General features: G+C 44.9%; 1 protein-coding gene across 1 annotated transcript in view; it reads right to left on the bottom strand.

Moving 5' to 3' along the window:
- Fbxl13 (F-box and leucine rich repeat protein 13) overlaps window positions 1-22292 on the bottom strand; it is a 195523-nt gene that overhangs the window by 20459 nt on the left and 152772 nt on the right. Inside the window, exon 18 of the mRNA XM_060373954.1 lies at window positions 3328-3411. Coding sequence (XP_060229937.1) covers window positions 3328-3411 — 84 coding nt within the window. The remainder of the gene's footprint in view (window positions 1-3327; window positions 3412-22292) is intronic.

Genomic DNA, 22292 nt, shown 5'->3' with positions numbered 1-22292 from the left:
TCAGGCATTCTAGAAGTGTGGGGCAGATGCCTCGAGCCCAGAGGATCAAAAGCAAATGGCGGAAAGGGATGTTTTCTTGATTCTAAGCCTTGGCCTCATCCCAGGAAGCATTTTTTTTAAAGTGATGTGTACTTAGAGGCTAACATCACAACAGCACATTAGACTACTTCTGAAAGATTCAGTCACTGGTCAAACACAACTGCCCCCTCTCTAAGGAATGTAACTCAGTATTAGAAATGTCAATATTTTTTATTTTTCTTCTTGGTCTTTATTCATTCAATAAGTATTTATTTAACATTTTATAATTACCCACAAATGAACTCCTGCTGATGCAGTTGCTGCTGCTACTAGTGCTACTAGTTCAAATAAACAGTGTTTCTCTCAAGCAAACTAGAGTCATGTCACTGAGTATGGCTTCCCAGCTGGGCTCTGCCAGGCACTATATGATACAAATCTTACTCCTGGCCATGGATAAATGGACAAATGAGTGATGGAGTAGTTAAGTAGATGTCTTCACACTATACATAAACATTATTAAAATATGGCACTATATTTCTCATATATTTCTATATATATATTTCTATATATCTCATAAATACATGCAAAAATTATTGTTAACAGATGTGTGTGTGTATGTGTGTGGAACTAAGACTTGTCAAAAACAATGTAAGACATCATTCATAATGGTAAAATGTTGCATTAATACTGGATCATCTTAGTGACACACTTATTTTCAATGATACTTGGCTGTTTTGTTTTAAAAATCTTTGATCTGTCACCTTTTCAGGTTTTTTTTTTTTTTTTTGAAAGTCTGACTGTATCATGCCAATGGTTAAGGCTTTGTGTAATACACGTTTAACCTTTCAGTTAAGCCACAATTGACAATTACAGGAATACTTTTTTTCACAACAGGTTACATGTACCTAAGCATTTGTAATTCCTTGTATTATAGAGTTATAATCTTGTCCCATGGAAGTTTTCAATTCTTTCTGGGCTCTTGAAGCAGTATTCAGTTTTCTGAATAACTTGGCTCTACTAGGCAGAGTTGGCACCAAGGACTAAACTTAGAAGACATTGACCTTGCTTCATACCACAGCTTTTAAAGAAGAGTCGTAATGGTGTTACACTTTCCTCTTACACTATAGCATTGTCGAGACACAGGATAAAACAAAGCAGAACTAAACAGAACAGTGGGGACTAAGCCTTGTTACCAATCAACCGTTTGGAAGAGTAATTCCCCATTTCTACCCTTCATTTTCATAAGACTGAGCTTAAGCTGCTTTCCTGACAAGATATGAGACCTCAATCAGTTGTAACCCCTCAGCCTTTAGTATTCTAATCTTTAAAACCAGAAAATTGGTTTAGCTGTTTCTGAGCTTCCTTTGGCTCCAAACATACGTAATTCTATGCTAGGGTCTAAGCATGGGCTGTCCTGCAGGCCTTCATAGCACTTCAGTCTGCATGTGATTCCAACACTGCTCAATTAGTCTTTTAAAACTTCTTGATAAGTCATCTTCAGAGTTGCTGTGCTCAGGAACATTTCTGTGTTCTGCAGACTTCTCAGCTATCACTTGTATTACCCACTCACTTGTGGAATTAACTTTTTATCCCTGTAAGGTAGTGTCCCTCCTTCCTTCCCTTCCACGCTTTCCGTTCTTCCTACTTAGTCTAATGTTTTCCTACGTTTTGGGGGTTTTAAACTCCCAACACACTTTAATGTTACGCTTTCAATGAGTTAACAGTTTCCACATGTGGACTTTTCATTTCTTCCTTATCTCTTCCTCTCTTGCTTGCTCATTTAGATGCTTAAGGTACTTAAAAAAAAAAATCCATTGTGGCTTATATGCCCTGTGCAACCTTACGGTCTCCTTTGTGTTACTCATGCCATGCCTACAGGCCCTTATCCTTCTGAAGGATTAACGTATGAATAGAGCTCATAACAACTCATCTTACTCCATCACTTAGCCCATGCTGTCCATCCCACTGAAGTATACTGCAAACCGTGTTCGCATAACTTAAACTCCAAACTGTTAGATAATCTGATAGAAAGTCTAAACTCCCGCAGATAAGGTTATATAGTATTCTAATTTTTTCTATTTTATATACTATGTTCTCTATAGGCGAGGATTTTGGGCCACACAGACATTTATGACTCCCCAAGTAAATGCCCCTGTGCATCCTATGAGTCTGACACGAAGGTGGGAGAGAGGATGGAGAAGAATGAGAACACAAGGCCTCCTTGGCACCTCAGGCCATAGAGACCTGGCTACGAGCCAGTGTAGTATGTTAGCTTCTGTCTTAGGGCTTCACCGCTGTGACGAGGCACCTTGACCAAGGCTGGTCAAGTTGGGGCTGCCTTACAGTTTCAGGGGCTTACTCCATTATCATTATGACAGGAATCATGGCAGAGTGCGGTCGAACATGGTGCTGGCAGAGGATCTGGGAGTTCTACAGCTTGATCTGAGGGCAGCCGGGAGGAAACTGGATGTGTTTTCACACTGGGCGTAGTTTCACCGTGTGAGATATCTAAGCCCCACCTCCATAGTGACACACTTCCTCTAAGAAGGCCACACCTCCTCCGATAAAGCCACACCTCCTAACAGTGCCACTCCCTATGGCCAAGCATTCAAACATATGAATCTATCGGGGCCGTTCCTGTTCAAACCACCACAGTTTTCCTTTGTGTTACAGTGAACCAAAAATACCCGAGAAAAGCTGTTTAAGGGAGGAAGGCAGGAAGTGCTGGCTCACGGTTTCAGAGAAACGCCAGTCCACGGTGAGGACAGCATTCATTGTGACCCAGCATGGCGGAGACTGCATTCTTCACACGGAGTGGAGCCAGGCTAGACCTAGAGCTAGGTCTAAACTTCAAGAGCTGCAGAAGTGGCCTACTCCACCAGCCAGGCTGCACCTCCTAAAGAGACTCCAAGGCCTTCAAAACAGCACTCCAAGCCAAGGACCAATGTTCAATGCGCAAACAGCAGCCTGTGAGCAGCATTTTAACTTCAAATCATGGCACCCAGAGTTGACTGTGGCCTAGTCCCAGTCCCATATGTGAGTTGGCTCCTGTTACTTTTTTCTATTGTAACTTACAAAGATTATTCAATTGGAGTTTTTTTGTTTTGTTTTGTTTTTTGCTTTGTTTCTCTATATAACAGAGCCCTGGCTGACCTGGACTCACTTTATAGACCAGGCTGGTCTCAAATTCACAGAGATCCCCCTGCCTCTGCTTCCAGAATGCTGGAATTAAAGGTGTGCGCCACCACACCCAGCCCGGAGCTTAATTTTTACTCTTAACCATTTTGCAGAAAACCCTAACCATCTTACCCGAATTCCAGTGTCAGTGATGTTGAAACACTCGGACAGAGAAAGTTCCTTCAGTCTTCTGTGTTTGGTAAGAATACTCATGCCCTAACAATAGAAAGATCATGTTGTGATTACAATTTAATGTGGGATGTATCCAAGAGCTATTTGTACAAACTAATAGCATAGAAGAGCGATCATTTATACAGGCTAAATAAAACTATCTGCTGGGTCACACCTCTTCATATCTAACAAAGCATGGGCTTACTTTGGTAAGAAAATTACTAGTATTAGTCACTATTAAATCATTTTTAAAAACCCATTTCAGTTGTCTCAATATTTTGGAAAAAAAAAAAAAAGCTACAGAGCCCCAGAGCTAGAAAACTCCTTAAGAAATCACCGGGGGGGGGGGGGGGGCTGGAGAGATGGCATCGGAAAAGGGAGAAAATAGGCAACAGGACAGGAGCCTACCACAGAGGGCCTCTGAAAGACTCTACCCTGCAGGGTATCAAAGCAGATGCTGAGACTCATAGCCACACTTTGGGCAGAGTACAGGGAATCTTATGAAAGAAGAGCAAGATAGAAAGACCTGGAGGGGACAGGAGCTCCACAAGGAGAAAAACAGAACCAAAAAATCTGGGCCCAGGGGGTCTTTTCTGAGACTGATACTCCAACCAAAGACCATGCATGGAGATATCCTAGAACCCCTGCACAAATGTAGCCCGTGGCAGCTCAGTGTCCAAGAAGGTGCCCTAGTAATGGGAACAGGAGCTGTCTCTGACATGAACTCAGTGGCTGGCTCTTTAATCACCTCCCCCTGAGTGGGGAATAGCCTTACCAGGCCACAGAGGAGACAATGCAGCCAGTCCTGATGAGACCTAATAGGCTAGGGTCAGAAGGAAAGGGAGAAGAACCTCCCCTATCAGTGGACTGGGGAAGGGGCATAGGAGAAGGAAGAGGGAGGGTGGGATTGGGAGGGGGTGGAGGAGGGGGCTACAGCTGGGATACAAAGTGAATAAGCTGTAATTAATAAAAATAAATAAATAAATTTTAAAAATAAATCACCTGTTTCTACTCTAGCTGTGTTCAGATGCTATCTGAACCAAGTGCTCTGACTTACCTGAAAACACTTGATGCAGCTAATAAATCTGCCAGTTGGTTCTTGCTTATTTCTACCCTAAAAGCCTAAATTTAGTTCATTTCAAAAGTCTAGTGTTTGAAAGAGAAATGGAACAGATCTTGATTAAAAGATCTAGAGACACAAGCAACCACCAATCACCCACTTTTTTTTTTCAAGTTTAAGATCAAAGAAAATAGCAGATTGCATCTCCTAGCCCTTCCGCTATTTAAAGTGTATGTGGTTCTCAGCAGTTTCCCCAAGAAATGATGGACACAACCCTCTGATAAGCACCGATGGGCTCGTGAGCTAACAGGCTTGCAGGTGCTAGCCTGCTGAGTGTGTGTGTGCTTGTGTGGTGATGCTGAGGATGAAGGCAGGCCCCCAGGCTTGCCCAGCACTCTCCTGAGACACAGCCTCAGCCTCTGTGCTCTTGTTTTGTATTAAAGATCCTGTTGGGATTCCATAAGATATGCTTCCTATCAGGTTGACAGGAGCTGGATTTAATTCCTATTCCATGACTACAAGGCCCACTATCGGAGAAGTGTCAGAAAGAGCTGGAGCTCTGTCCTTTTGTATTTATGTGCAGGACTAGTTTTATATTTTTGTTGATCTTAAGTGCAATGTTTCAGCCGTAATGGAAAATGACTTATGTGGATGTTAGATCTTGTTTTCCCCCCTTAAATAACTTATTTCAAGAAAAGATTTTATTTTTAGATCCAGATCAAAGGAGAAAGCTCTCACCACAGCCACTGTTCTACCGTGATGTCTCCATTTGTTTAATGATCCTGAGCACTATCCCCAAATGAAAAAACCCTCCTCTTCATGTTCTTGCGACTGTGAAGCCTTTTGCTAGGACATGTTGTTTTTCCTGCTTCCTCCTTTCAGGGCAAGGACTCTGCCCCGTGGAGCCGTCACACACACACAGCCTGCACTCCAGATGCGAGTGCTCTTTTATTCATGCTAGAAGAACTGGAGGAGGTCAGCAATTTCCCCACAGAGACCAAGTTCTTTGAACAAAAACACCAAGAGATGTGGAGTTCATTTCTGTGTCCTACACTTGAAAATAGAAAGTATATATCATCTTTGGGATCTCTTCTAGGAAGTGATCTCCGAAAGAGTTTGCTTCTGTACCCAAGCTAGGATTTTCAAATCTTAGCTACAAAAGGTCACTTGCTAATAAGACACTCTTCAGTCTGTATGCTCCTTATCATTTCACACATACACACACCATTAAAAGTTCAGATACAGGGGCTGGAAACATGGTCCCACAGATAAAAGTGCTCAGCATGCAAGCTTGATGGCCAGAGCCCAATCCTTAGAACACACATAGCGGGAGAAGGAAAAATAACCTCCACAAAGCTGTCCTCCACGCATGAACTTTGGCACATATATACCCAATAATAATAATAATAATAATAATAATAATAATAATAATAATGAATTTATAATAATACAATTATATAGTAATTATTATTTTGAAATGAAAATGCTATGTCTAATATGATAATTACTAAAATGCATGTACTCAACAGTGAATTAATATCATTAGCTGTTGCTTAAGTATATAATGAGATATTACTAAGATGTTTATCATCAGGAAGAGAGACAAGAAGTGTGAGTGAGGATATGGGAAAACGGACCTCACATAATGCTGGAGGGAAAACAACGTGGCTCAGCCACTCTGGAAAACAGTCTGACTGGCTCTCGGAAAGTCAAGCACAGAGTTAGCATAGGGGCCCAGCAATTACACTTCTCTAAGGGTTTATAACTAAGAATAAAACCTATCTCCACACAAAAACTCGTGCACAAGTGTTCTGAGCAACGGTATTCAGAAACAAGACAAATATTTACCAAAAGGTGGAAGTGTGAATAAGATGCATTTTTATCCCTACAGCAGAATGCTTGTGGGTAAGAAAAAGAAGTGTTGGTGCGTGCCATTGTACGGATAAGCCTTTAAAACGTGATCCCAAGCGAAGGAAGCCAGACCCCAAACGCCACACACGATCCCAGTGACATAAAGTTCAGGACAGGCAAATATACAGAAAAAGAAAAGCAGGTCAGTGCTTGCCTGAAGCCAGCTGGAGGGTGGGACAAACATTGGAGAGGGGCCTGGTTTGGGAGTGATGAAAATGTTCTGAGACTGGATTGTGGTGCTGGTTACAGGACTCCATGAATAACCCATTAAAATTAAACCCATCTGCGGCCTGTCATCTTGATAAAGACTTTTTTAATTGACCAACAATTGCACGATGAAAATCATGAACTATCCCTGGCATCCTTGCTCCCAGGATGGATGCACACGCCAGGGGCCTGTGTGTCACATGTGTGTCACTCACACCTTCATGATCGACTGTTAACAGTATGAGTGATGTCACCGTGCCCTGCTGACGCATTACCACTCAGCCTCGCTGCTGAACAAACAGCAAACAGAGGAGTAGTAAGCGGAAACCAGGAGACCAGGAAGGTGCCACCTGCTACCAGCAGTGGGGCTAGCCAGGGGGATGTGCCGTTCCAGCCACCGAGGCGCGTTCTTCATCATTTTCGTGTTTCAACTTAGAGCCTCTCAGATAACTGACCTGATGAACACCTGTGCCATCTAGGTAACTGTTCTCTTCAGCTCTTTGAGATTCAGACATGTGCCAAGTTAGGAGGAATTTCTCTGAAACAGCTGACAGTTAGCTAATGCATGTTTTCTTTAAAGAACAAACAAACAAACAAACAAGCCCATACTCTCAAGTCTGGGGTTTACAATTACTCGATTTGTGGAGGATTCATTTAGCAAGCATGACGCTGATGAAACTCTAATATAGAAACTGGAAGCCTAGACATCAAGGAGATGCGGGGCTTACTCCCCAGAAGCCCACAACCTGGGCGGGGAGACATATGGGGTACCACAGCTCATCCTAACCAAGAAAGGGAAAGCGCTGTGGTGAGGCCTGCCACTGGGAGCCTGAGGCAGGCCAGCACAGGGAATAGGTCCCCAACCTGGGACTCCACTAGGTTCTGCCTATGCGAACACCACGCTTCTCACAACGCGCTTGACAGCCTGAGCCTCTCCCCTTCCTGCACAAGGAACATGCAAAGCTTTACACAGCGATACGCTAGCAATAGGATTGGCCACCTAGGGCCCCACCACATCCAGCTTCAGGTTCACACAGCTCCCCCTAATGACCACCAAACTCAGAGAGTGTCTACAAATATGTCCCCAAGTATATCCAGGTACAAAGAAAGGATGGCTGGTCTGGCCTTAACTGGTTGGGGAGCATGTGTAATAAGGCAAACTCTGCCCTCTAAGTGCACTTTTAGGGAGAATCCTCTATCTGCCATCTTGCACTTATTCAGAATTGGGTGTGTGTTTGTGTGTGTGTATATATATATGTTTGCCTTGTAGAAAAGGGCAAACACATCAAACAAAGGCTTTTGGTGATACAAACTTGAATCTCAACAAAGGACAGCCCTAACTGCATGTCTGGTAAGCACACTCTTATTTTGAACGCCATGAAATTAAGCCCCCAAACAACAACGGGGACCTTCACCCATGTGGCCTGCTGTCCCTCTTGACAGCGTATCCGACCTGGCCCATTGCTTTGCATAAACGTTCCTTGTGACTTTTGAAAACCTGTGTGAGCCTTCATTTCAGTTTTGGAGTAAGAAGCCAAGAGCCTGGGAGTCCCCGGCCTGCCTCCTGACAGGTGAGGGCACTGCCCGGCTGTCTTAGGGAGAGAGGGAGAGCCCTCTGGGAGCCTGAAGAACAGTCATGCATGCGGAACAGAAAGAACAGTGTAGCCTAAGACATTTGTGGCCGTGAATTTTCCTGGGGAGACTCGAGTGTTGGTTCACTCAGACAGGACATCAATGACGATGGACCAAGGTAACCCAAGTCAGTTTGATGAACCCACAAGTTGACTTAGCTGGCTCCCGGGAGCATGAGTGAAGGTTCCTTGGTAACCCCCCAAACAGCCCTATCACCAAAAAGCCCATCCCACCATAGATGACAGCTTCTCCGTAGCTGCATGACAGAACCCCATGCTCCAACCCTCGATACTCTCTTCCCTAAGCCCTTCCCCCTCCGACTTCCTCAGCATCTCCTAAGACCATCTCAGGTAGAGGCCTAATGACCGGCCCACCTCCCACGATAAAGGAATGTCAATATGCCTGCTCCTGTGGGTCTCCCGTGCAGCCGCTCTGATTAACGTGGCAGTGGCTGCCGTATTCAGGGGACAGCATTCCACAACAGCGTGAAACAGAACGCCAAGGTGTAGAACTGGGCGGCACACTGAGAGGATTTAAGATGGGCGTTCAAAAGATTTTCTCAACCACTGTTCATCAGATTGCTCCAGAGGAGGGAACTGCTGGGCCCACTGGTGCTACTGCTTGGTTCGGTTTACTATCATGGAATAAAAGTGCTGGGGAGATTGGCTGGGGAGGGGTGGGGGAGGGGTAAAGAGGAAGGGGAAGAGGAGCCAGTAAGATGGGGTTGCTGGGCCCTCAGTCAGCAAAAGCAGGGGGAGCCTCCTTGCAGCAAAGTCCTAGAGTTTCACTATGAAAGTCTTTCTTGTTCTCCCAAAGTCAGCCAAATGCATGCATTTTTTTGTTTTTGTAATTTTTTTTTTTTTTTTTTTTTACAGGACAGAGGCCAGGGGTTTGTTTTCCTAAATTATAAAAAGAAGCTAAATTCATCATCAGCTTCCTCCTACAGCAGATGGGAACAAATACAGAGACCCACAGCCAAAAACTATGCAGGGCAAGAGACCTTGGAACACTCAGCCCTAAATGGGATGTCTCCCTCAAGTTCCTCCCCTCAGGGCTCAGGGAACCCATGGAAAAGGAGGCAAAAAGAGTGTAAGAGCCGGAAGGAAGGGAGGACTCTGGGGAAACAAGGGCCTCTAAATCATCATGATCAAAGCTCATATGAACTCACAGACCGAGGCAGCGTGCACAGGGCCCGCAAGGGGCTGGTGTGCACGTTAAGGCTTCCAGTTTAATGTTTTTATGGGATGCCTGAGTGTGCGAATGAGTGGGTCTCTGATTCTTGTGCCTTCTCTTGGGCTCTTTTTCTTTTGTTTGTCCTATGCAATTCCGATGTGATGGTTTTGGTCTTATTATGTTTTGTCATATTTTATTAATATCCCTTAGAAGACTGTGTTCTTCTAATGAGAGAGGGGGGAGGTGGCTCTGGGTGGCAAGGGGAGGTGGGGAGAAACTGGGAGAAGTAGAGAGAGGGGAAGCCATAACCAGGATATAGTATGGGGAAAACAGAATCCATTTTCAATAAAAGGAAAACAATTTAAGAGGCTAAACTTCGTGAGCAGGTGGAAAACAGCTGGTGTGATAGTCTGGTGAGCCATCAGCAAAACTGAGGGCGCTGGGAGAGTTCAAGGTTCCAGGTTGCCAGCAAGTTGGGCAAGTGTTTTTGCATCTCCACGTCGCCTGTCACATTGTCGGACATGGATCCAGCCTGCCCAGGAATCCATTGCTAAAAGGGGCTTATACTATGGATTGGTTCACTGAGGGATGTGGCCTCAAGCCACAGGGTTCGGGAGAAAGCAGGCATGGAGTCCTAAGTCCCCGCACGGCATCCTAGGAACTCTGTCTCTTACCCACTGTGACCGAGATGATAGAGCTTCCCTGATGTGGGAACACACTGTTACACGGTGACCAGGATGCGAGAGAATGGTTTGTGTTTTAAGAGAAGTATTAGGAGCACGCAGTAGGTGTGACTGCTTCCAATTGTAGGGGGAAAAAAAAAAAGCAGAACTTTCAAAGGGGAAGAAAACAAAGATTGTGATTCTTGACAAGCAATAAATACAGTGAGGACAGCCTTCCAGGCCAAGGAGATGGTACAAGCAGAGACTTCATCTGGAAAGTGTGAGCTGCTTTGGAAGTAGTTCAGTGTGGGGTCACCGGGATTAGTGGGAGGGGACACAGAACACTGCCAGGAACAGATCCGTGCACACAAGACCTTTGAGAGCTGAAGGTTTCTTGAACATTTTCCCTGGTTTTACATCTGGATCTGTTTAGCTAATGTAGACAGACATCAGCAATGAACTGGTTACTGACTGTTGGGATTGGGGGTGCCTGCTTTGGCTGAGTCATCCTACCCCTGGCTTGGAACACCACCAAAATAAACGTAAAACATCTTCCAACTCTGCACTGAAAACACTCAAATTTACAGAAGGTTCAAAGAATATTAGACAGAATATCTTTATATTCCTGACCTAAATTATTCAGTTTTGTGTGTGTGTGGCCACGTGTGTATGTAGGCCACAGGACATCCTAGGATGTCATCTTCCTCAGGTGCCATTCACTTTGTTTTAGTTGTCGGTGTCTGTTTGTTTGTTTTGGGGAGCTCTCTGTTCAGGCTCGACTGCGGCCTGTAAGCCTTGGGGATCTGCCCAGCTCTACCTCCCCAGGGCTGGGATTTTACAAGTTCACGACTCCACACCTGGCTTTCCACATGGCGTTCTGAGGATTAAACTTGGGTCCTCGTGTTTACAGGCTCACCTGGCTCCCCAACCCAGAACTCTTTTGGAAGAGCACCTGACAGGCATTAGGTAGAATGTCTCATAATCTGTATTTGTCTGCCTATGCCTCAGCTTGATTTTTTGTTGTTGTTGTTCTTGTTGTTCTTGTTTTTCTTTTTGTTTTTAATATTAGCTGAATGCTGCCACATCCCTGGGGAGTCTTAACGTCAGGCTGCTCTACCCAGTGAGGATGACACTGGGTCACCCAACTTAGGGCTCACTAGTGTACTGCTTCATTAGAAACACATTTTCCTTCATTTAATAAATCTTTCAGAGTGTCAGGACACAGTGTGACAACAACCTTCTGATCTTGGTGATCCTCGCCTAAATAAGTTCTTAAATGTGGCTTTTTAAATTCTATCCTTCCTTCTAGATGTATTAGCTCCTATTTATTTAAAACCTTTGCTTTCTTACTGAACTTCTCCTTTAATTTTGCTAAAAATTTGGGAGAGGGACTTTGAATTAATTAAGGCTCTTCTACAGCCAGTGCTAACTGTCCTTTCTGGTATTTCTTAGTAACTGTGTTATATACTGGGGATTGAACACCGGGCTTCACGCAGTCTGAGAACACAGTGTCACCACTGAGTTATGCACTCAGCCACCAATAAACACGTTTTTAACTTGTCCAATTTCTTGTTAGAAGCATTTTCGACATGAAATCACCATCTTCACTGGTAGAACTGTTGGTAGAAGAGGGCACCTGAGGGAAACATTCAGGTTCTGCTGACCTCTCCGGAGAGGATGTGACTGTGGTTTCCTAGGCGCACCACATCTTACGTGGAAAAGTGAGGTGGGTGGAAACTAGTGAAACATTTGAACGTGATGAGGACGGGGTTCTTCTTTTCACAGCTCACATGGCTGGCCTTTCCTCCGAGGTACTTAATTTTTATAAAAAGCCTGGAAAGATAGCCAAGGCACTATAGGATCTGAACGTTAGAGCTAATACAGTGTTATAACTTACCTGGCAGCCACCACGCTGAAAGGCATCCTCATTGGTGGTGTGTTTCAGCTTAGAAACACACTTTTATTTTTAGATTTATTTATTTGTTTGTTGTTTATTTTAAGGCAAGTTTTCACTATGTAGCCCAGGCTGCCTCAAGCCCCTGGCCCTCCTGTTCAGCCTCCTGCGTGCTGGGTTACAGTGCCTGGCACCATGCCCATCTTGACGACACACTTTAATACAGGCATTCCAGCATAGTGAGTATGGACAGTGTCATAAACCTGCCCTGCACACGACTTTAAAAAAAAAAAACACTACAGAATTACGTAAGGCTTTATGGTTTGCCCAGCTTTTAATTCATTTGTCAGCGGTCTCCGCCGCGGGTAAGGAAGCCTGCGGGCTTTAAGATAAACATGCTAAAACAAAGATCTTGTCCATAGCTGCAAATCAAGAGAAGAGAAGGACTTCATATGGAAGGACATTTATTTACCTCAGGAGTCTGGTAGCTGGATGGTCCACCCTGGAACACTCTCCATGGCTGGGCCACAGCACACTGAGCAGAAAAGGAAACGCTTGCACACAGAAAGAGTCAAGAGCTGCGGAGGCCCTGCTCCATGGCAGCCCGCTCTCTCCCGACACGGTGCTAGTCTGTCCGTGAGGGTGGGGCCAGCTGCTTCCTACTAGGCGCCATGGTTACAGGTTATATGTCACCTCAGTACTGCTGCCACGCTGTGTGGCTCCCAACGCCTGACCTTTCCCCCGCCGCTTCGAACCATAGCGTACTCACTGGAAAGCAGCTGACCAGAACACGACAAAATGTTTTGCTCAACGGGAGGGGAAACTGGGGGGGGGAGTGAAACTCTGACTTCACTTTCACACTCAAGCCCAGAAGACCTTAACTGTAGCAGGAACCAGAGAAGGGTGAGAAAATATTGAAGTAATGAGCACAGTTCTCAAGAAGACAAGAGCCGAGGCTATGGTGTGTTTGAAATATTCTGCCAACACAGAAGTGACTACTGAAAAAATAATACCGCACAGGACCCCTCGTTTAAATAGCAGGATATAAGGTTGTGTCTGTGTACATGTACATGAAGTATGTACATAAACAGTACAATCAGAGAAGACAGGAGGGGACAAACCATTCAAATGCATTTTTCTGTAACCCACATTTTTTTGTTGTTGGTGTTGGTGCTGTTAGAATGTTCCTGAAAAATAATTTAGAATAATTTGTGAGGAAAATCCAAAACAAAAATCATCGGTAAATTTTTTAACTAACAAAGAATTTTTTGAAGCATTAACTCTAGGCTCCATTTCTTCACAGAGTCACACAGTTCCGGTTCTAAACTATACCATACAAATGTGTCGATATTCAAGAGGAGTATCAAACTAGGAATTGAAATCTATCATTTCCAAAAAAACAAAAAACAGAATAAAACAAAAAAACAAAAACAAAATAATTAGAGAAGATGAGCACTTCTCTAATGTCAAATTACTTGGTCCATTTTAAAGTGTGACCCTGTTGTCCAGCCCTCTCTGTCTAAAGCACCATGTCCCTTGCAGCCCTGATATCATCTGACACCCCCCCCACCTTTAGACAGTCTTAAAATTTCCTCAGTGGATTCATCTTTCAAATTGATCTACAAAAATCATTGTTCTGAAGAAGTCTGCACTGCCTCCTCTCTTCTCTAATCCAGGCTTCCTCAGCCACCTGAGCCATCTGAGCCACCTCAACCACCTCAACCACCTTAGCCACCTCAGCTACCTCAGCCACCTCAGCCACCTCAGCTACCTCAGACACCTCAGCTCTTGTTTTCTTGTTCTCTAACTGCTAACTCAGCCCATTGTGCCCTAAGTACCTCAAAAGATAGTAGATTGCTTTCGGAAGTCTAGTAGGCAAATGGAAAGCTGGGGACTTGATTGAGTTCTTTGTCCTGTTCTTCTGGCTGGTTGGGAGTCTGCTTAAAGAACTTTGCTCCTCCTATACCAATGAGGTCAAGGCTCTTCCCCACTTTTTCTTCTAACAGGTTTAGTGTGTCTGGTTTTATGCTGAGGTCTTTGATCCACTTGGACTTTAGTTTTGTGCAGGATGATAAGTATGGATCTATTTGCATTTTTGTAGATATCCAGTTAGACCAGCACCATTTGTTGAAGATGCTATCCTTTTTTCCATTTTATGGTTTTTGGCATCTTTGTCAAAGATCAGGTGTCCATAAGTGTGTGGGTTTATTTCTGGGTCTTCTAGTCAATTCCATTGATCCACCAGCCTGTTTCTATGCCAATACCATGCAGTTTTTATTAATGTTGCTCTATAGTACAGCTTGAGATCAGGGATGGAGATACCTCCTGAAGATCTTTTATTGTAGAGGATTGTTTTAGCAATTCTGGGTTTCTTGTTATCCCATATAAAGTTGAGAATTTTTCTTTTAAGTTCTGTAAAGAATTGTGTTGGTAACTTGATGGGAATTGCATTGAATCTGTAGATTGCTTTTGGCAAGATGGCCATTTTTACTGTTAATCCTGCCAAGCCATGTGCATGGCAGATCTTCCCATCTTCTGAGTACACCAACAGCACAGGCTCTAAGATCAACAATCAGTAAATGGGACCTCATGAAACTGAAAAGCTTCTGTAAAGCAAAGGACACTGTCCTCAGAACAAAATGACAGCCTACAGATTGGGAAAGGATCTTCACGAACCCTATATCTGAAAGAGGGCTAATATCCAGAATATATAAAGAACTCAAGAAGTTAAAAAGCAACAAATCAAGTAATCCAATTTAAAAATGGGGTACAGAGCTAAACAGAGAATTCTCAATAGAGGAATATTGAATGGCAGAGAAACACTTAAAGAAATGCTCAACATTCTTACTCATCAGGAAAATGCAAATCAAAATGACCCTGAGATTTCACCTGACACCCATCAGAATGGCTAAGATCAAGAACTCAAGTGACAACACATGCTGGAGAGGATGTGAAGAAAGAGGAACCCTCCTGTATTGCTGGTGGAAATGTAACCATGTACGACCATTTCAGAAATCAATCTGGTGCTTTCTCAGACAATTAGAAATAGTGCTTCCTCAAGATCCAGCTATAGCATTCCTAGGCATATATACAAAAGATGCTCAAGTACACAACAAGGACATTTGCTCAACCATGTTCATAGCATCTTTATTCGTAATAGCTAGAATCTGGAAACAACCCAGATGTCCCTTAATTGAGAAATGGATACAGAAACTGTGGTACATTTACACAATGGAATACTACTCAGCAATTAAAAACAAGGAAATCATGAAATTTGCAGGCAAATGGTGGGAACTAGAAAAGATCATCCTAAGTGAGGTATCTCGGAAGCAGAAAGACACACATGGTGTATACTCACTTATACATGGATATTAGACTTATAATATAGGATAAACATACCAAAATCTGTACACCTAAAGAAGCTAAACAAGAAGGAGGACCCTGGGTAAGATGACCAATCTTCATTAGAAAGACAAATGGGATGGACATTGGAAGAAGGTGAAAATAAGGAACAAGACAGGAGCCTACCACAGAGGGCCTCTGAAAGACTCTATCCAGCAGGGTATCAAAGCAGATGTTGAGGCTCATAGCCAAACTTTGGGCAGAGTGCAGGAAATCTTATGAAAGAAAGGGGAGATAGAAAGACCTGGAAAGGTCTGGAGCTCCACAAGGACAGCGATAAAAATCTGGGCCTGATATTCCAGCCAAGGACCATGCATGGAGATAACCTGGACCCCGTGCACAGAGGTAGCCCATGGCAGCTCAGTCTCCAAGTGAGTTCCCTAGTAATGGGAACAGGGACTATCTCTGACATGAACTCAGTAGCTGGCTCTTTGATCACTTCCCCCTGAGGGGGGAGCAGCCTGACAAGGCCACATAGGAAAACTATGAAAGACAGTCCTGATGAGACCTGATAGGCTAGGGTCAGATGGAAGGGGAGGAGATCTTCTACTATCAGTGGACTGGGGAAGGGGCATGGGAGGAGATGAGGGAGGGAGGAAGGGATTGGGAGGGATCAAGGGTAGGGCTACAGCTGGGATACAAAGTGAATATGTTGTAATAAATAGAAAATTATGTTAAATAAAAGAACTTTGCTCCTTCTTGGTAGTTGTACCTTTGTGACATTGCTTATAAGGCAATTTCCCTGCAGATGAAATCTCTATAACCCAAGATGTTGGCTAGTCACATATAAGATACTGGAAAGTGAACTCTATGAAACAAGATGTACTGGAGTAGTGAGGAGTTTAGCATGACTGAGAAGAGCCTCTAGTCGGGGTATAGACATGGGGTGTGAAAGAATCCCGAAGCAAAAAACGCAGGAAGCCTCCTGCATTTCCATGATCCATGTTCCACTTATTCATGCTGAGGATAAAGAAACATGGGTGAGTCTCCTGTGTTTTGGTGTTCTGAGTATTTTAGTATTCAAGAATTTAAATGTGCCCAATTCCTATAACTCCAGACAACCTAAAGAAAACAGCAAAGCCAAACAAAGCAACAGTGAAGATCCCCAAATCACGTGGGTGTCTATCTCCTATCTGTTCTTTGTCACCTGGCACCAAAGGAGCGCATGGTACTGGTATCACATATGTCCAAAATAGAATTCAGCATCTTGCCTCCAAGTCTCAACTTCTCTCCTGGGTTCTCTTCCTGAGCTATCGTGCCTACACCTGACCGAATACAAATCCTGGGTGCTGCTTGGGACAGCTGTCACCACGCTCTCCCAACCATTTCCCAGTCTCCAGTTCCAGCCATCCATCAAGCGCGGCGCCTCCACTAAGTCCACATCAGCTCTCTGCCATTTCTACCTGTGGCTCCTGCCGCTTACACTCTCCCTCGGTTGGTCCCCAGAACCCTGTGAGGCAGGCAGCATCGCGATCATTGTTTGAAAAAGAAGAAAGTGGGGGCACAGGGCTGTTAACTCGCCCAAGCTCTCACAGTGTGGTGGCACCACCAAGGACACGCTAAACCCATGCTTTTCATAACTTTCAATCACATGGTGTTATTTCCTTCTTGTTCTTGACACTGAACTGTACCTTGACCCAGGCCTGGACCTTTCAGGTTAGTACTTCAGAACACAGCTGATAGAGAATAAATACTTGTTGAATAAACTAGGAGCTGATAAAATAGTGTGTGTGTGTGTGTCTGTGTGTGTATGTGTCTTTGTGTGTTGGGCTGGCTAGCCAGCAAGACCCAGAGGTTGTCCTATCTCTGGCTCCCCAGAGCTGGGATTACTGGCATGTTCCACCTTGCCTTTTACAGGGGTTCTGAGGTTCCTAACTTGGGTCTTCATGCTTTCAAAGCAGAGGCTTTGTCAATGGAGCCATCTCCCCAGCCCTGATTATCTGTGCTGTGGTCTATGTTGATTTGCTCTTATCTTCTGGCACAATAAAATTCTTGGCTGGAAGGCACTTTTTTTTTAAATTATCTGAATTGAAAAGGATTTGTTCAGCTTGTTGCTACTTGCAGTCTGTTAGCCATAATGAGTCAAACTTATTCTTAGGAATACGTATTATCTCTGCCAATCTCATTTTTTAAAAAAATGTATTTTTTATATTAATTACATTTTATTCACTTTGGGTCCCAGCTGTAGCTCCCTCTCCCATCCCTTCCCAACCCTACCCTCCCTTCCTCATCTCTTCCCATGCCCCTCTCCAAGTCCACTGATAGGGATGTCCTCCTCCCCTTCCACTGACCTTAGCCTATCAGGTCTCATCAAGACTAGCTGCATTGTGTTCCTCTGTGGCCTGGTAAGGCTGCACCCCTATCAGGGGGAGGTGATCAAAGAGCCAGCCACTGAGTTTATGTCAGAGATAATCCGTGTTCCCCTTACTAGGGAGCTCACTTGGACACTGAGCTGCCATTGGCTATATTTGTGCAGGGGTTCTAGGTTATCTCCATGCACGGTCCTTGGTTGGAGTATCAGTCTCAGAAAAGACCTCTGGGCTCAGATTTCTTGATTCTGTTGCTCTCCTTATGGGGCTCTTGTCCCCTCCAGGTCTATCTATCTCCCCTTTCTTTCATAAGATTCCCTGAACTCTGCCCAAAGTTTAGCTTTGAGCCTCAGCATCTACTTTGATACCCTGCTGGATAGAGTCTTTCAGAGGCCCTCTATAGTAGGATCCTGTCCTGTTCCATGTTTTCTACCTCTTTCAATGTCCATCCCATTTGCCTTTCTGAGTGAGGATTGATCATCTTATCCAGGGTCCTCCTTCTTGTTTAGCTTCTTTAGGTGTATAGATTTTAGTATGTTTATCCTCCTCTATTATATGTCTAATATCCATGTATAAGTGAGTATATACCATGTGTGTCTTCTGTGAACCTCATTTAAAACCACAGATAATGCTTTCCCACCCAGTATTCTTGAAAATTTATCATTGGCTTCCAAACTACCTTCCTTTTTATAGTCTAATTAATTAGTAGCTATGATTTCATAAAGGTTATATCCTTACTCAATTATTTTATTCAGTTTCTCGTTTTATTGTTAGTATAAATCCTGTGATCACATCTACTTTTTTCCAACATATTTTTATCGATTATTTGGGAATTTTACATAATGTACCCAATCACACTCATTTTCCAGTCCTCCCTGCACGCCCCCCCCCCCCACATCTTGTGACATCCCCTTCCAAAAAAAGAAGAAGGGAAAAAAAATGAAAAAACAAACAAAAAACCATCTCCAGTTTGTGTTAGCCATACACTCATTGGAGCATGGTCACACTTCCGGTGGGCAGCCCCTTAAAGAAAACTGAGTTCTTCCCCACCCCCACCCCTGCCAGAGCCGACAGGGTTTCTCTCTGTAGCCTTGGCTGTTCTAGCACTCACTCTGTAGACCAGGCTGGCTTTGAACTCACAGAGATCCACCTACCTCTGCCCCCTGGGTTCTGGGATTAAAGCTCTTTCTCAACTGTGAGTAGCCAGCCATCAGCGCCACTGCAAAAGTAACTTCCTTGCCCCTTATAGCCAGCAGGAGCAGATCATGGACGTCCGCATGGTTTCTGGTGACAGCGTGGGCCATGGACAGCTATCTACATGGCCTCCTGTGTCTTGCCGTGACCTAAGCGTGGTCTCTAGCAGCAGTACAGATCACAGACATCAGGATATCCCTATGCCACAGCACAGGCCATGGTACCACCATGGCCCCCAGGGGCAGCACAGTCCACGGACATCAACGTGGCTTCAGGTGACAGCATCCACTTGGCCTTCAGTGGTAACTTTTTTTTCTTTCTGAGATTTAACATTGTACCTCCAGATTTCCTGGAACTCACTATGTAACATAGGCTGGCCTCAAACTCATGGCAATCCTCCTGCCTCAGTCTCCTTAAGTGCTAAAACTAAAGCTTGAACTGCTACAAGTCAGCTCTAATGGCAATTTGTTTTAAAAAAGCCTTTCTGACTTAATTGACTACCATACAGGCCTGGAATCCAGGAATCCAGGCTTTTCGCAACACTTAGAGAAATGTACAGAGCGGGTAGTCCAGGTGGGAGCAAGTCCAAGACCCTCACCTGGGGGCAGGGCCCCTGGCAGGGACAAGCCTGAGACAACCACCAGTCCAGGACCTCACGGGCCCAGGGAAGGCAGACCATGCCTGAGACGATCCCTACCCAGTACCACACTGTGTGGGCAGAGATCACTCCTGAAGTGACCGCAGACACTCAGAGACCCCAGGTGCCACTAAGAGGAGCAAGCTAGTGGTGAAGAAATGGAAGAGAAAGGATGTGGGTGCAATGAAGAGAGGCAGAACTGGAGACTCGAGGATGGTGAGGAACAGCCTGATGGGAGTAGCTGGTGATGCCACCCAAGCCTATGGTGAGGTCCTGGCCTGGGCTGCCATCCACAGCCATGTTTTGTCTGAGGGCTGTACAGAACTGTGAGAACTGTGCAGATACCCTGCTTGGTATCATGGGAGAGCTGTCCCTGAGGGCATGAGAGCAGGAGAGCTGGCCCTTCCCCTCACCTGCTGCAGCACTTCGGAGAGTGGGCCCTGCACCTCACCAGGGCAGCACAACAGAGTTGGCCCTGATTTGGGGGCAGGCGGATGTTGTAGGTGAGCTAGCCCAGAGGGCATGAGAGAGTGGAGCTGGCTCTGCCACTTTCTGGCTTCACCAGGGTGAGCTAGCTGGGGCCGGGGCATGGTTGGAGGGCTCATCCCAAGGGGTGTTGGTGCAAGAGAGCTGGCGGGCTGACCAGCTCAGATACCCCTCAGGCCCAGGTCCAGGGCTTTGAGTTGGCCCACCCAACATCTACCCCCATCTATGAACTGCTGTAATGCATGATGGGGGCAGATCCAAAACTACAGGATCTCCATGACACAGGTCAACGATGGGATATCCTCGAGGAGTCCCAGTGAGGTTTCATAATTGACAGTGTAGCAGAAGCCAGAGGCCTCAAACCAGACCAATGACTCACTGCAGTGAATATCTGCAAGTAAAGAAGGGGGACAAAGCTGGGCAGTGGTGATTCACACCTTTAATCCCAGCATTTGGGAGGCAAAGGCAGGCAGATCTCTATAAGCTCAAGGCCAGCCTGGTCCACAGATCGAGTTCTAGGACAGCCAGAGCTGTATAGAAAAACCCTGTCTCAGGGAAAAAACAAACAAACAAAAACCACTGTGGACAAAAGGGTATACTGTAGGACACACTGCAACACGTTACAGCTTCCACAAGGAGATTTTTTTTTTTTTAATCTTTTGTTGGGAGAGGTTGCAAAGGTGGAGGGAAGGTACAAAGGGATGAGGAGTTAAGTGGGATTGAGGTACATGATGTGAAATTCACAAAGAACCAATTAAAACGTTAAAGAAAAGGAAAGGAGACAGAGAGAGAGAGAGAGAGAGAGAGAGAGAGAGAGAGAAAGAAAGAAAGAAAGAAAGAAAGAAAGAAAGAAAGAAAGAAAGAAAGAAGAAAGAAAGAAAGGAGAGAAAGGGAAGAAGGCAGGGAGAAAAGAAAAAAGAAAAGAAGAGAAAAGAAAGGCACAGAGTAGGGAGAGATGTGCATCTGTGCAGGCTGGGCTGGGGCCAGCTCCCTCTCTGAGGGTATGACAGACACCCGACTTTGCTTCTCTGTACAGTTTCCTTCAGCGCTTTGCTGAACACTGGAGACGAGGCACTGTGACCTCTGTGAGAGAAGCCACCGTTGCTGGCAATGGGATCTGCAAATTCACATACAATCCTGGCTAGAGGGAAGGACGGGAGGCCCATCTCCCTGTGGAGAACCACAGCTGGCTTTTGTTCTGTTTTTGAAAATGCAAGGCAAACTCATTTGTCTCTGAGTTCTCCTGCTTCCTTTTAACGCTCATCATTTCCTATATTCTGAATCCCAACTGAGTTCCTGGGTTTCCTGTTTTGGAGATTGTGTATCCCTGGACCTCAGGCTTTATTTGTGTGTGTTCCATGCAGATGGGTGGTCTCTGGCAGGCGTGTCATAAGATTAAGACATGCAGCTGTAAGCACTCCCACTCTCACTCAGAGCACAGCTGAGAAAAAGTGGAATTTAAAGAAGACTTAAGTGCTTGGTTGAGAGAAAGAAAATGGTGCCAGATCCATCCATTTACTCACTCGCTGATAAATGAAATGTACTTCCTATGAAATTAGCCACTAACACCCGGCAGCCTAAAGGTGAGCTGACCCAGCCCCTACCTTTACAGAGCCTAGAGCGCATGGGAAAGGCAGGGTAGAATGAATATTAAAAAACATGGGCTGATTGGTTTTGATTGAATTATATATACCATGCAATGGAAATGTGGAGAAGGTCCTAAGCCTCCACCCTTCTTGGTCAGGGAGGAAGATGTCCTAAAGAGACAGATGTGCCCCTCCCTTTGATCATCAGACCATTGATACAGTGCACCCTATGAAACAGGGATTTCCCCAGGAAAAGGCTGGGACCCTGGTGCCTACTGGTGTAGAAGCGTCCCAGACACATGTGTACAGATCCTGAGGCAGGAAATGCTTTGCTTGACTAGCTGTTGGCTGTGGGGCTGGAGTGAAGGGGAAGGGCAGAGCGGGAACAGGAGATGGTAACAGACGGGAAGGCAGGGTCTCATTATAGGCCACGTCCTCTCACAGTCTCACCTTCCCTGAGGAACAGCTGAGTTACCAGACACTGACAGAGCTACTCTCCAGCTACAGTACACTCGCTGTGTTCTCTTCCCGTCTTTTTTTTTTTAACCTTCTTTCTCTAACCCCCTTCACAGATGTTCTTCTTTGTGTTTCTCCTGACTGTTCACTTTTCCTCCCTCTCAAAGTCTCCTGGGAGCTTTGCCACAGCCACAGCCCATGGTAATGACAACCCTCCATCTCCCTCCTAACCCTTTTACACAAATATTCCACACTCTCTTGGGAAACTGCAATCTTTCCCTCAAAATCTGTTACACTTCTTACATTACCAAATTTTT

Source organism: Meriones unguiculatus, chromosome 21 (assembly GCF_030254825.1).
Source record: "Meriones unguiculatus strain TT.TT164.6M chromosome 21, Bangor_MerUng_6.1, whole genome shotgun sequence".
In the NCBI taxonomy this organism is placed as follows: Eukaryota; Metazoa; Chordata; class Mammalia; order Rodentia; family Muridae; genus Meriones; species Meriones unguiculatus.
Note: the sequence above shows the minus strand (reverse complement) of the source record. Positions and strands in the feature narration are given on the sequence as shown.